This window comes from Balaenoptera ricei, chromosome 2, assembly GCF_028023285.1.
Source record: "Balaenoptera ricei isolate mBalRic1 chromosome 2, mBalRic1.hap2, whole genome shotgun sequence".
NCBI classification, from domain to species: domain Eukaryota; kingdom Metazoa; phylum Chordata; class Mammalia; order Artiodactyla; family Balaenopteridae; genus Balaenoptera; species Balaenoptera ricei.
In genome coordinates, this window is record NC_082640.1 from 174,577,178 (window position 1) to 174,592,542 (window position 15,365).

At 47.3% G+C, this 15,365-nt stretch overlaps 1 protein-coding gene across 6 annotated transcripts in view; it reads right to left on the bottom strand.

Moving 5' to 3' along the window:
- The window catches only part of TTC7B (tetratricopeptide repeat domain 7B), a 240,709-nt gene that overhangs the window by 39,719 nt on the left and 185,625 nt on the right, over window positions 1–15,365 (bottom strand). For 4 of the 6 annotated variants that reach the window (XM_059914821.1, XM_059914819.1, XM_059914823.1 and 1 more), the window contains 2 exons: window positions 14,061–14,111; window positions 5,498–5,638 (listed from right to left, as the gene is read on the bottom strand). In XM_059914821.1, the coding sequence (XP_059770804.1) occupies window positions 5,498–5,638; window positions 14,061–14,111 (192 nt within the window). The remainder of the gene's footprint in view (window positions 1–5,497; window positions 5,639–14,060; window positions 14,112–15,365) is intronic. The other 2 variants (XM_059914822.1, XM_059914820.1) reach the window with 1 other exon arrangement.

Genomic DNA, 15,365 nt, shown 5'->3' on the forward strand with positions numbered 1-15,365 from the left:
CATTCTCTTCTTAGGCCTTCTTGTCACACCCCTTGGCTTTAAATCCCCACTTGCAACTTGACGTTTCTAGCCCAAACCTCAAGCGTAGACTTGAATATCCAGCCACCTGCCTGACACCTTCACTGTGGGTCCTCAGGCACCCGACGCTCCCAAGTTCAAGCAGGGCTCTGGTTGCTCTTGACCCCCGATCCCTACCCATCGGTTCCCACCACCCAGGCTACCCGTGGCAGGAAGAGGAATCACCAGTTACCCACTGGCTCCAGCTCCCGACACAGGAGTCTTCCTTTTCCTTCACCCCTACATCTAACCCATCAACAAGTCCTATCAGTTCTGCCTCGAAAATGCAACTCAGGTATCCCCCTCTCTCCACCCTCAGAGTGGCCGCTCCCCGCGGTCACGCAGACCAAAGCTCCTGACCTTCCCTCCCCACTGCACTGTCTCCCGTTCCGTGCCCCACATTCCGCGGGGGTGATCTTTTAGCAACCTCCCTCTGATCCTTTCATTCCTCCGCTTGCCATCCTTCAGCAGCTTTTCAGTGCTTTTAGGAAGAGATCCTGACCTGGTCACCAGGGCGCTGGCTCATCTGGCCTCGCCCTGGCCACGTGATTCTTCCCCTCTAGGCTTCATGCCCTGCGGCCCTGCCATTTCTCTAATCTCAGGGCTCACGTGGCCCACAGGCCTGTCCACGTGTGTCCTACGCCTGCCACGTGCTCAGGCCTCCTCCGGCCCTGGCTGGGGAAGACCTCTGTTCCCAGTTCTCCCAGAGCCCACACTGCTGCTCCGGGGTACTCGGCACCGTGGAATTAAGTGCTTCTGCAATTGTTACGTTTCGTATCTGTAAGCTCCGTGAAGGCAGAGCCCGTGTCCGTCTGCCGACCACTGAGCTCCAGAGCCTCGCCCTGATGACGCACGTGAACAGATGCTCTCAGGTGTGTGCTCCATAGCCGAGTGCCCGCCCTGGGCAGGGGCTGGGGCTCTGGGGCCACACTGGTTGGGTCTGAATTCTGGTTTCTCCACTTATTAGTCATGTAACCTTAGGCAGGTGACGTGAGGGCTGTGTCTTGGTTTTTCCATCTGTAAAATGGGGTGATTAAAGGGTATTTATACCTTATCTGGCTATTACAAGGACTAAACAAGTTAAGACACATAAAGTCCTAGGATAAGGTCTGACACATGCACGGTGCTTGGTAAAGGTCAGCTACCTGCAGGTTGTAGACCATGAATCAAAACCTCCCAGGGCAGCAGAAGGGGCGGGTCTGGCGGGGCTGACCCACAGAGACTGGCACCGTGTCAGGTCAGGCCTGACCCCTGGGTACCACGTGTTCCCTCCTGCGAGCACTCCCTGTGCAGTGACCCTCACGTCACCTGTCTGGGAGCTGTCTTCATCTTGTCATGGTGGCCATGCCACAGGATTACCCTTCAACCCTGCGGATGCAGCCTCCCGGCGGCTGGGAGGAACCTGGCAGGGGGAAGGGCAAACGGGACAGGCCAGCCAGGGCCAAGGAATTTGTGAGAGTATCACAGCTTTACATTCCCAGCAGAAATCAGAAAATCTGATCTTGCACATCTAAGAATAGCCGTTGGTTTCGACGGTGAGAGATGCCAAAGTGAAAGCTATAATTATTAGTAAGTAACAAGCAGAAATTATCCACCTACTTCAAAGTCATTTTTAGCTGCCATCCCAGAAGTGGAAATTGAAGGATGGACACCAAGAAGCTGCTTGGCTTGGGAAAGGCCCTGGTTCAACTCTGAACGACTGTGAATGTATGAATTTCCAATGGCCAATGATAAGGTGTGCATTCTAAAGAAAACGATGTATGACTCCCAGAGAGATACGTCTCAAGGTGCAACAAACATCAAATGCTCTAATTCAGCTCTCCTGACTCTTGCCCAGTGAGACCACAGAGGTTCTGGCTTCTATCTGGCCTGGGTTTCCCTTCTGCATAACAGAGGAAAAGAACGCTTTGGACCTTCTATATAAGATGGTGTATATACAAATGGCACTAGAAGATACTTGGAACTTTCAGGAAAAGAGACCATAAAAATGGGTAGTTGCTTTCTAAATATCATGTGATACCCAGATGCTATAAGGAAAAGATTGCTAAATGTAAAAAAAAAAAAAAATTTGGCAAAAAAACCCCAACAAAACCCCAAAACACAAACAAAATTAAAATGGGGGGAAATACTTATAGCACATATGACACAAGGCAAATTTCTTTGACACATAATAAGTGCTTACAACTCAAAAAGAAAAGCTCAGTATCTAAGAAGATAAATGGGCAGAAGCCATGAGCAGACAACTGAAATACCATTTTCACCTATCAGATTGGCCACGATCTTGAAGTTTGATAATTTGCTGTGTTATAAAGAATGTGAGAAAATGGGCATCCTCACCTTGTTGACTGGAATGCAAACTGGCACAATTCTGTGGAAGGCAATGTGACAAAATTTCCCAAAATTAAAGAGGATGCACCCTTTGATCCATCAATTCCACTTTTAGGAGTTTACCTTACAGGTACAGAACAATCTATAGAAGGCTACTCATTGACGCATTGTCTGTAGCAGCAAAATACTAGAAATAATCTAAATGTTAATCAGTGGACTACTGGTTAAATTATGGTAAAATCATACAATGGATTTACTCTCTGATGTGCCGACAGGCAATGATCTCCAGCGAGTGTTACACCCTGGCAGGTGTGCACACACTAACGGTGGTTGCCGTGGGTGAGTGTGACTGACACTAGGGATGGCAGGAAGCCACTCATTTCACGTCTTTTGTGCCTTTTAAACTGTGTATCATGTGCATGTATTATTTTTTCAAAAATAATTTAAATCAAATTGTCACATGGGTCCAAACAAACCAAGCAACAAAACATGTACAACCTATGCCAGTTGGCCACCAGGTATCCTGTGAGGAGACTGAGGCCCTGGGGTCAGAAGTGTCCAGGAAGGAGGAGGAGGTACAGAGGGAAGGGGCGCCCAGGGCGTGGGTCCCACCACACAGGACGGGAGGGACCCCGGATGGTCAAGCATCCCTGGACTTCTGGGTCTGTGCTCCCCACTGGGCCTGTGGCTGATTTCCTCACAGAGCAGCCAGAGGCTCAGGTGTCCTAGTCATGATCTCTTTGCCATCCAAATGACACACAGGTGGCTCAGGGACCTGCTCATATAATAGGCTGGAAATCTGAGGTCATCTCAGAGTGGCCTTACCTGCCAGCCTCAAATCTGGGGCCACCTCCAGCACGGGCCTCCACCACAAGGTCCCACTACACTCAGCTCACCAGAAAAAACAACCAGGAGAGAAGAGACCCACAAACGCCACAGAAACACCATGGCCTTGGGTGTGAGGCCTTGATCTAGTTTCTTCCAAAGCTTGCGACCTTTACAGAATCTGGCAGTATTGTTAGAGCTGATGATGGACGCAGATGTTACCTGGTTTCCATAAGTTGTCAAAAAATGTGAGTCACTTTTAGTTTGCCACCCAGAGCAGTAAAGCTCAAACCACATATGGTAAAACCTTACAGTTCAGTGGAAGCTTATTTTATGAATTCCTTCTGAGTTTACCTCTTCAAAGACCACATTGAATATACGATACAATTCTAATCTTGACTCAAAGTCAGTGCTTTGAAAGAGTCAATATAGCACCAATCCTATAAAGATTATCATTTGCTCCATTCATTCATACTATATAAGTGTGATTTATATTCTGCCTGGAGTTTAAGGCAAGTATGATATTCCATTTCCAGAATTCAATTCCACCAACTCGTAGAGTGTTAAAAGCCACACGCATTAATAGCAATGAGAGCTTTATTCTGTCCTATAGGCTATGGCAATGAGAAATGGATGTCACACGATTAATAAAACTTCAAGGATAACTCCAAACGGAATCTTAGCTGCCAGGTTCTTCAATGTTCTAATAAGCAGCTACAAAATTTCCTCCCAAGAGTCATGGTGGGTCACGTCAAGAGGAGCAAAGCCTGGATAACTGAGTGAGAGGCAGCAAGCCACTGGGCAAAGCGGTCCTGGAACTCAGTGACCCTCACCAAGGTCATTAGCTTTTCCGAGACACAAGCAGGAGAAGCAATGCCTGGGAGGTCAAGGGAGCTGCTTCCAGCCTAGAAGGATCACCTTCTGCCCTTGTGGTTTCATAGACATTGGCCCTTTAAAAACTCAACTTCATGCCCATTTTGAAGGACAACTTTGCCCCTCTACTAGCCCTGCAGGTTGGGCCAGTCTCACCTGGCCTGGACACTAAAGTGAACCCCTTCTCTTTTTGTTCTTTGCCGTCACTGCTCATGAGGGCGACTGAGTAGGACAGGCACCAGGTCCTAAACTGGGGACCAGCTTTTCTTCAAGAGAGCCGCAGAGGAAGGCATGACTGCTGCTCTCGGGCCCTTGAGTCAGCCTGTCTAGAGCCCAGTAAGAGGCTGAACGCTGGCCAGCATCTGCACATGAAGAACAATCAACACATTCGTGAATCACCCCTCTTTTGTATTTCTGCTTAGAAGAACATAATTTGTTAATTTACAGTGGTTGTTTTGGCTCAATTAAAGATGCCAACACGGAAGCAGCTGACTGAGCTCGGCTCTGGGACATGCCAAACCCAGGTAAATCCAGTCGTGTTTCTTACACGAAGGTTCCAAACAAGGTTGAACATCACACAATTAGCCTTGGCAAAAAAGGAGTAAACAGATGGCCAGTGGTGGGTAATAAGCACTTTCGCAGCCAAACCTGGGCTTTTGCCGTGCACCCTGAGAGTTGAGCCTGGGAAGGCCTTGCAGATCAAGGGGTAAAACTTGAGAAACAGAAGTTATCTTTCCTATGGAACTATAAATATGGAAGCAAATCAATAGCCACCATTTGCTCTGTACGGTGGGATTCCCACTGCTAAAATGTCTGCAGGCTGGATTTATCGTGGCGACTTCCTAGCTATGCAGAAGCAGCCACGTGGAACTGGAGGAGGGGCACTCACACCTGCCTTCTGGGCTAGTTTCCAGTTCGGCAGCTGCTGGTACCTGCCTCGCTCTCTGAGGATTACCAGGAGCGCCATCAGAAAGGAGAGCTCGGACATCAAAAACGCTGTACCCCTCACCCCCTCGGCTTAGATAGAGACACCTGTGTCATCAGGACACCTGGCCCCTGACCCAGCGTCTCTTAGACTTCCCCACCAGGGTGTGCCAGGCACTGTGCTCACCAACCCTAGGAGACGATGCTACTAACCCCACCGTACGGATGAGGAAACCGAGGCTGAGGGGGGAGGCTATCACCTCCAGCCTGTGCAGCTGTTGGTAAGTAGCAGAGCTGAGGCTCCACTCCAAGGCTGCAGGACTGCCAGACCTCCGTCGGGTCTGGGACACCACGCTCTGCTGTCCCCCTCAAAGAAAGTCTGGGGTGTAGATCTCTGGCCCCTGCTACAGCATGAACCCTGCGGCCCAGGCCGCAAGCCCCCCTCTGGCAGAGCGGCAGGTGGGCGTGGGGTTGAGGGGCGGAGCGGTACCTGCGTGGAGCCAGATCTGCGCCAGCGTCATCCAGGGGTGTAGCGGGCCCTGCTTGGGGGTGCTGCTCTGCAGAGACGACGCCACTTCCGACAGTGCCTGCTCCACTCTGGAGGCTGCTACCGACGTGGCGTGGACAGAGCCTGCGGGAGGGTTTCGGGAAGACGGCATCAGAGGCGAAAGGACAGAGCCAGCCAGCCACCGACCCACACAGCCAGCCGTCCCCCTCACACACAGGCACGGGTTCAAGACGTACACACACCCCTCCCTCACGATGTTTCTGAGGCTTATGGTCCTTACTCTCTATACAGTCACTATGGCCTGGCACCTTAGTTTCTGTCCTTCGCTTTAGCTCGCCTTTTAGTCAGGACAGGGCACACGCTGTGCAAATGCTCCGTCCGGGAGCTGAGTCGAGCGCGGGCTGAGTGTCGGGGCAGGAGGGGCACGGCTAGCCACGAGGCCGTGACACGCTGCTGAAACCTGGCAGACGTGAAGTACTACAAAGGGAGGTGACAAAGCACCCCTGCCTGGACCTGAACCTAGAAGCTACCTGGGGGGCAGGGGGAGGAACCACACTTGCCTCCTGGGGCAGGATTTGGCATAGATGGAGGCCATTCTCAAGACAAACCCAGCAACCGCCCGTTTCGTTCCCTGGCCTTTGAGGGATTTGGAACCATATTCTAGGACATGGCTTAAAAACTGTAGACAAAGCACAATTTGCCTGCCGTCTAAGCAGGTGTCTATCACTAAGGCTAATACCAGACTCGCCAAGGACAGGTTACAGCAAAGTGGCCCGGAGCTCAGGAGCTGCACCCGCCTCACTCTTCTGTAGAAGCCACTGCCCCGAGAGCTGGGGGAGGCGGCAGGCAGAGCACATTCACTGGCCACAGGGCTTCTAGTCAGAAGTCCGCTGAGTCAAATGACGCATTCCTCTCCACGCTGACCCTCGAGAGGTCCTGGCGATCGGAGGCCACCTCCCAAAACAGGGGCTCTTTCCCCGCCTCTTTCCAACATCCGCTCTTGGAGGAATGGTTTCAGAACTGAGAGCGGGAGTCTTGGTTATTTCAAATTTAAAACTGGTGATATTTATATTCACTGGCAACATTCTTAATTTATAACTCATCGTAAAGTGTAATGTGGAGATAAACATTCCAACGCCGTCAGTGGTAACTATCAACTTATCATGAGGTTGAAAATGGTGATAATATAGAGAGATAAATGCTGACTACTCAAATAAATTTCACTCTGGGTAAAATGAGATTGTGAGCATAAAAACAATTTCTGTTGGGGCTTTGAAATGCACCAAGTTGGTCTTTTTTATGATAGAAAAATATTAATCTAGAAATGGGAAAGTATATTCTCAGTATGGCACAAACAGCCAGCAACTGTTATTCTCACAGTTAAACATCAGAGATTGTCTTATTAAAGTCATAAGTGACATAAGAATGTCTTCTATTTTCATGAATATTTAAGGAAGAAAGCTTCTAAAAGTTCTAAACAGTGAATAAGACATGAAAGATTTGAAAAGAGGAAAGCATAAAATTATTATTTTCAGATTATATGATTGTACTTCATGAAAACAAATAAAATCTGGAAATTAACTGATCTGAAAAAAAATTTTTTTTTAAATAAAAATTAATTTATTCATTTTTAAGACTACTTGCAGCAATAGACTGGCCATCCATATTCCAACACAAAGGAAACATGGATTTTTCTAAATACACTCAAATCCGTCAGTGGGGTGGGGTTGGTGGAGGTGAAATGCAGGAGGTGGATGGGAACCAGGGGAAGAGTATGAGGAGGGCGCCTCTGGAGAAGGACCAGTGAGTCCTCCAGAGTGAGCGCTGCCATGCAAGGAGGATCTTGAGGCCCAGTTCAGAGACGCTGATCGATATCATTATGATCCAGGAGAACTGATGAAGTTCAGCTAAGAACTGACCTTGCTTAGACAAAGTGTGTCGGACTACTTAAAAAAACCCTAAACAGCAAAATGATTAAACTGCCGCTGATTTTTTTGGTCTTGTTTTGTTTTTAACCTTTTTACGGAAAAATCAATGCTTTAACTTTGATAACAAGGATTTGATGTAGTTTCCCTGAGACTTTTAACAGCAACTATTAGTAAATAAATAAGGTTGCTGTTGCTACATTCTGACATTATCAAGCCGGCTCACCTCCTCACTGACTACCTTCAACAGTGGTTCTCAACTTTGACTTCACATCAGAATCGCTTAGGGATTTTTAAAAAATCATGATGCCATAGCTACAGCCCAGACCGACCGAATCACGGACCCTAGGGGTGGGACCAGGCATCTATTTTTTAACAGCGCAGGTGGTTCCAATGTGCAGCTAAGGCTGAGGCCCCTGACCTGGGGAGAGAGGAAGCAGGTGTTATTAACTGACATTTGGTCAAGAAAAGCCTGCAGGCGTCCTCCACACAGGCCAGCCAGCCTGAGCTGTCCTGCTTTCCTGCAGCCCAACAGTCTGGGGAAAGAGTACCGGGAAGATCTTCTTCTTTAGGACGGAGGTTCTCAGAATCCTCTTGGTCTCAGAATCCCTTAGGAGTCTGCAAATTTATTGCGACCCCTCAAGAGATCTGGTTTACATGGGTTATATCTATTGATATTGACACATGAGAAATCGAAACTGAGATATGCTCAAAATATTTAGTTATTAATTCATTCTTAAAAAAGAACAATAATAAACTACCACTCTAGAAAAATCCTACACATTTTCTACCAGGTTCTCAGGCTCCTTTGCTACAAGGAGTTGTGACTTTTGGAGGGGCTAATTTTGCTTTTTTGGATTAACTGTTTGGTTCACAAATGAACTAAGCAGAACTAACGTCAAAGTTCCTTCTCTTTGTGGTATCTATATACAACTAAATTAATTAATTCTTCACATAATAATCTGTAAAATAATAAATTTTAATTTATTATTAAAATCAGTGTTTCACTGTGAATAAGGTCTGGCAAATGATGATGATGATGACGCCAGCACTGGTGATTATTGGCTTTAGTGAACGTGGCCTGTTTCAGGCACTCTGATTTGCACTTTACATATTATTATTTCACTTAATCTTTAAACAATTCTTTGAGGCAGGTAACACTGTTAACCTGCATTGTTTAGATGGCAAAATTGAGATTTCAGTGAGTATCTTACCCAAAGTCATACAGCCAGCAGGTGGCAAAACCAGGACTCAAAACACTAGCCTAACTCCAAATCTAGCCTCTGAATCCAGCCCTGATGCCACCTCCACCAGGAAGGCTGCTGGGAGCCTTCTGTTTCTTCTCCCTAGCACCCTCGTGTAAGAAGTTAGGCCTCGGGTCCTCATGCCCCATCTCACCCTGTGGGATGGTTATCACCGTACAGACCACACTGTTTTATGTTAAAAGTTGATGTAACTGTCTCTCCTCCGAGACTGGGTGGTTCTGGAAGACAGGAACATGCCCTCCATTTAGGCATTTTCAGGGGCTCACAATGTCAGGCCCACGCAATGTCCTTGGTAAATGCTTGCGGAATGAGTGAATGATGAATGAATGAATGGAAGAATGAGTACTGTCAATACACACATCACTGTGTGAAATTTAGAAGAGTGGCCCCTCTTTGGGGAAGCATGTCTGGGTGCCCTACTCTCCTTCCCTAATGGCTCAGAGGCCAGAACCTTCCCTGTCTCAAGGGGCTTCTCAGCATGGCTGTGCTCACTTCCAACAACCTGGACTAAGAACCACAGTGGTGCACGGCTGGATTAACACCGCACTCACCTAGGGGCTTCCCATCTCTAACATAACTAACCTGCTTAAATAGGGAGGGTAACTGAGGTTCGTCAGTAATAACCGTTTCCTTCCTAGTCGATCCCTTTTCACACACGCCTCACAGGGGCAGAGACCCTTCAGGTTCTGAAGTAGGGATGGATATTAGGGCATTCAGTACTTATTAATAATGGTAGGTGACTTATGATAATGGTAAAATTATTTAATAGTTAATGTCTACTCTTTCTGGCAATAGCATAGTATATCAAATTCTTCCACTGGGTTAGAATTTGGAGGAAAAAAGGGATAAACATCATTATGAATCAGAATGATTCAAATAATCAAATAATCAAAACAACCTGTAACTTAACTGTTTCATAGGATTGAAAATGGTAAGTCTCAAAACAGATTTTGATTTCTGTTGGTAAACACCTAGAAATGCTAGTTCTAACCAACCTATTTTTAAAGCAACCCTTTTCTTTCTCACCAAAACAAATGTACTCCTACAGTGTGCATGGGGGTTAAGAGGATTATTCCCCTAAGGGAAATGGACAAATTGAGGCTTGAGAAAGGAATTAGAGGGAGGAATAGAAGACATATTTCTAATTTGAAATCCAAGACTCTGGAGAAATAAGCTTCCAAATAATCAGGTTCGACAGGTAAGCCAGCGAATGTGTCCGGCCACTGTACATCTCTTATTTATCACGTTAATTTGAGAAGCGCTTGTCCCTGTCGTAACCCTGAGAGCCGAGCAGCCACCAAGTCCCTCAGTCACAGGGCACAGTGACTCTGAAAAGCTACTGCAAAACCAACTGAACCGACAGCTGACACAGGCAGGTGAGAGCATGCCCTAAAATCTGGCCTAGGTTCTGTGACCTGATTGCCCCAGTGGTCCAGGGGGCATAAGATGCCCTGGAGCTGAGGAGATCTGAATTTCCTCCCACCTAGAGGCCCGAGAGGAAATGTTATCTCGGACACCTGATACATAGGCAAAGTGCCACTTGAAGAATTGTTCTGATCCCTACATCCGGGGTCTTTATCTGAGTCCCCCCCGCCTTGGACCACTGTCTGGGTGGGGTGGGGGACAGGGGCAGTGAAAGAGAGACCCCAGGAGCTGAGGTGGAGAGTCATTTCCCCATGGGCGGAGGGGCCTGGGTTCCTGGCCTCAGGAAGCTGAGTCCAAGCTCAGCTTGGAGGATGTCTGCCCCACATTCCTATCATTTGCTGAAGCCTGTGGAGAAACCCTGCCACAAGTAGGACGCCGGGCACAGCCAGGTCAACTTGCCGTTGCAGTTGAAGCCTTTCCAAAAATCCTTTTCCAAAGCACACTACACCTGCGGTCAATTTCACACAGACCTCAAATGTGGCAATCACATGTGGACCCTATTTCAATAGCCAAGGCTCATCATTCAAAGGGGTCTCAGAGCCAATAATTCTGTTAAGCAAAAGGCTCAGTAAATTATGTGGCCTAGTTATGTTACATCACCTGTATTTTCACAAGCAGGGTCACTGAGTGCATGGCGTGTATTTATATTCTAGCTACCCTTTTCGCTGTTCTGGTCGCATTATGTAAGCTGCTGTGGTCTGAAGGATGTCCACCTTCCCTGTCCCCTCATATCTTCACAGCAGGTAGGAGATGAACAGGTCTCAGATGCAGCCCTGCTGCCTGCTGTCTTGCTGAGCAACACAGTCTGGGAACAACAGACAGCTGTGTTTCTTGATGTGCGAAAAAAATCCTCTACCGAAGAGACACCAGTAGGCGCATCTCACAGGTGTTTGCTCAGGATTCAGGCTGCTCTTTGCTTCCCGGCCCTGGAGAGTTAACTCGGATGCCTCATAGGCATGAACGTGAGAGAATGTAGAGCACGTGGCCGCGCCCCAAGTTCCATCTCTCTGCTTGTCACCCACATTCTTTCTGCCTAATGCCGCCGCAGCAGATACTTGCCCTCCCCACGTTTTTCTGAAAAGAAACCGAGTGTGCAGAAATTACCCACTGCTAATAAATCTCTGTACTGGTTTTCCCTCAGTCCTGAAGTGATTCAATAGTATCTGTCAGTAGAGTTTATTCAGCTTCTGGTTCTTAGAAGCTGTGCCCCCAAAACAATGAAAGAATTAAAAGCAGCAGCTCCCCTTCTTAAAGACCCTGCAAACTAAACAACGATCTGAATGACTAAGCATTCTGCCCGAGAGCTTTGCTTAAAATTTTTCGTTTTTAACAGGAAAAGGATGCCTGTTTCTCAAGATAGGGCTTGCGCGTAAATCAGTGCAACACTGCGGACTGCTGGCAGCCCAGCGACCTCCTCACACCTGGCCCCTGTGCGCTAAGAACCAGAACGTCCTTGGACCCGAGGAGACAGTGATGACTGTCTCTTCTTTTCTGAGGCGGGAGGAGAGATACGAGCGTCCGCTCTCACTTCAGCACTCATATTAGGCATATTTTTCTCTGTACCTTAAAAACATGAGCCATTTTCCTCCACTCCCCGCCCTGCCAACCCCGGGCGAGGACAGTTCCTATCTTTGCTGGCGGCGGTCCTGCTTCTCGAGGAGGCTGATCTGGGGGTGGCGGGCTCCCACAGCACGCTGTCAGAGATCTCCCTTCCGCATTTTGGTCCCTCGAGGGCTGCCCCCTGCCCTCTTCACAGCATGTCCACCCACGTGATGGGGCCGCTGCTGGGTCTATCCAACTCCCACCGACTATGGGGCCTCTTGGTTGTGGGTCCCGCCGATAAATAGCTCTGGGGGGGGGTCATTCTAGTAGATACTTTTCTTTTTTCACTGAGTGAAAAAGGAGGTTAAGATAGCCAAGGAAATCTGGACAGCCAACCCATGGTCCCGAGACGAGATCACAATTTCCAAATGACTTTAACAGAATATCAAGCACAGTTGAAACCTGACAGGATGTGCCTTCCCTTGAAAGGGGAAAGTCCTTTCCAGGGAAAGCTTTAGGGAAGGATCCCCCTAAGGCAGGGGTATGTGGTCACCAGTGGGCATGCGGGGCTGGCCTGCGTGCTGCTGATGGCAGCTGGCGGGGCTAAGCGGTGCACATGCAGCGAGGGTCCCGCTGTGAGGGTGAGCTGAGAGACGGCTCTGGGCGGGAGACAGCACCTTCCGGAGGACTACACCGGGCAGAGGCTACCCACCTCCTCAAACCCTCCCCACTGCACAGCCATGAGGCCGTGTCTCTGGAATGAAGTGTCCTTCCGCCTGCAAAAGGCTTTTGTCTCTGATGCAGCCCATGGGAGAAGCCTCCCAGGCTCAGGCCGTAGTCTAATTGCTGGACGCGTGCTCCTCCACGTCTCCCCGAATGCCATTTATTATCGACTCGTCCATCTCCTAAAATTCCATCCGACCTTGTTTACAGAAAGACACCCCAGAACTACTTAAGGAGAATTAATTTTAATTTAATTAAAATGGCAAGAAACGGTTTATACTTGAATCATTAGGGCTGAATTTTTTAAACTGCCACCCCTCAAAAGCAGTGGGGTCGTCACTAGAGTGATTTTTTTTCACATACAGGTGACAAAAATGACTTTATTCTATTAAGCAGTAGCAGAGGGTGAAATTCACCACCTAACTGACTAGTCACTTCCTGATCATGACAGATGTTTTTTGAATGTTAGAAAAATGCAAAGTCAATAATAAAATGCCAGCCACAGTGGAAGGAGACAAAACGACTACCCTGGCTTTATTTCTCACCTTATTTCGTTTGACAGGTATGTTTGCTCGTTAATGTCTGTTCTCTTGTCCTGGTTCCTAAAGAGAGCAGCAGTTTCACCAGAATTGGTGATATGAAAAATGAAGCTGAGCACCCAAAGTCAGCACGTTCTTGGAGAGAAGAATAAAACCTCAACCCACACTTCTCTCCAGAATGATGACTGCTGGGGCGCTCACTGCTGGGGGCGCCTGGGGTCCTCAGGACTCAGGAGTGAGGGCAGGGCTGGGGGGTCCTGGCGGCTGCGTTCCAGGCCGGCTCTCCCCACCCGGCCGGTCACTGCCCTCTGGAGGCCACAGAGTCCGGGCTGCAACTCGGGGAGAAAGGCACCTGGCCGAGGCTTGAAATCAGGATCAGCTACCGGCAAACCCCAAAGGTGTGTGTGAACAGAATAATTAGTCAACTAAGACCTTTACAGATGAGGAAGCTACGGCCAGGAAGGTTAAATGAGTTGCCTGGATTCCTCTGCAGAACTGGCCCCGGAACCCAGGTTTCCTGACCCTCGAGAGACTTGGAGCTGTTTTTATGGAAATAGTTAAGTCCCTTGTATAAATATGTCAAGCCTCACTTTAACATATTTAAAGGGAATTGCTTAGTCTGCTTTAAATTCTGGTAGAAGTAGTTTAAGTTTTATGATGTCTTATTAGCTTATTTTAGGAAAACGAATTATTAGAATTATTTTCTATGAGCAATAATGGTTGAACTGGAAAGGAATTTTAAGATTCAACTAGTTCCCTCTACCCCAGATTTACAGATGAGCCACACTGGGGAGCGTGGACGCCTCACATGTTTGATCAGCCCCCGTGGGACTGCTGACCAAGCCACTGCACGCCACTACTTGGGCATTCTTCCTGCAATGCCTTCTTCTGTAGTCCTTCCCAGACAAGTGCTGCCTCCTCAGTGTTTACACCCGAGCTGCAGAAAGCATTAGAGAGCCCGGGAGAGCTGGGTCCCAGCGGGAGGGTTGAGCAAGCGGGTGGCAGCTTCAGGTCCAAGCCATCTCAACATTCCTGATCAACGGCCACAACACACACTGCATGGTGGGGTCAGCGTGATTCTGGAGACCCTCACAAAAGTTAACAGATAGATTGGTAAACTACTTACTAACTGAAAAAAGGGAGGGAAAACCATGAAAGTATACTTCTGGAGAGTTGCCTTGGAACAACAAATCAAACCAAAAATTAAAACCAAGAAACAAACATTTGAAAAATCAAAATTAAGGCTAAAAAAGCAAATGGAGTTCTAATAACCTTCCAACTGTAAGTCTGGCTGTCTGGAATCAGATTTCAATTCAAGAGTGACATATGTTTTTCCACTAACAATGATTTTTTTTCTTTTTTTTTAAAGCAAAGAAAGGCCAACTGGGCATTCCCCTCCACATTTAGATGTTCACTCAGCACATGAAAGCTGACCAATTCATGTAATGTGTTTTGTTTCCAGGGCAGGAAATTCCAAATGGAAGGGAAAAATAATCAAACAAGCAGTTTTCAGATCTTTCCACACGTTAACCCTAATCATGATTCCAACAGTTTGTAGGGTTGGGCTAGCTTTCAATCCTCTGAAGTAAAGGATTGGAGGGAGAAATTCATAAAACTTCAGGTCTTGGCTATCTGTCCTAAGGGAAAGAGTTGGGATTCAAATTCATTATAATTTTAATCAAGAAATTCTACATTTACTAAATGTATGTTATGTTTTCCCTTCTCTAACTAAATGTTGTATTTATGGGGCGGGGGGAGGGGAGCAGTCTTACTTAAAACACCTGGTTACCGGCTATGCACTCCCTAAGGATGGAAGATGACTCAGAGCTTCACAGAGAATAAACAACTGAGCACTGCTTGGTACATATTACATTCAGCAGAAAGCCCAGTGGGTGCTCATTGCCCTAACAATTTGCTAATTAATCTGATATAAGGTGCCCACCAGAAGAGTCTGGATTTCAATCTTCTGAGGTTTAAAGGGACACAGGGCTCCTTGGGATGCAACAAGATAACTACTGGCAGGGTGTGGAGGTAGGTGGGTTCATTGTGCAAATGAGAAAGGATGGGGCAGTGGGAACATCTAACATTATTCTAGAACAGTAAGATCCCATTTTAAGACCCCCAAAAACTGGGCGAAAGTCAATGTAATAAACAATTTTTTCTGGAAAAACCAAAGCAAAAAAAAAACAAAGTTGGCAATTGCCCCTAGGCATCATATTAAAGGGAAAATGTCTATTTTAAGAAGTGGATTAAAAACAACATAAGCAGTTTGTAAATTTTATCTTCATCTTCCATTGCATAAAACTGGGATTGCCGTTGAGGCTGAGTTCAGAACACTTAATATGCAGATAAGTAAGGTCAGAGTGTTTCTTGGTTTGAATTATTTATTTTAGATCATAGTCTCCTTTCTGCCCGGCTGTGTGTGTGTGTG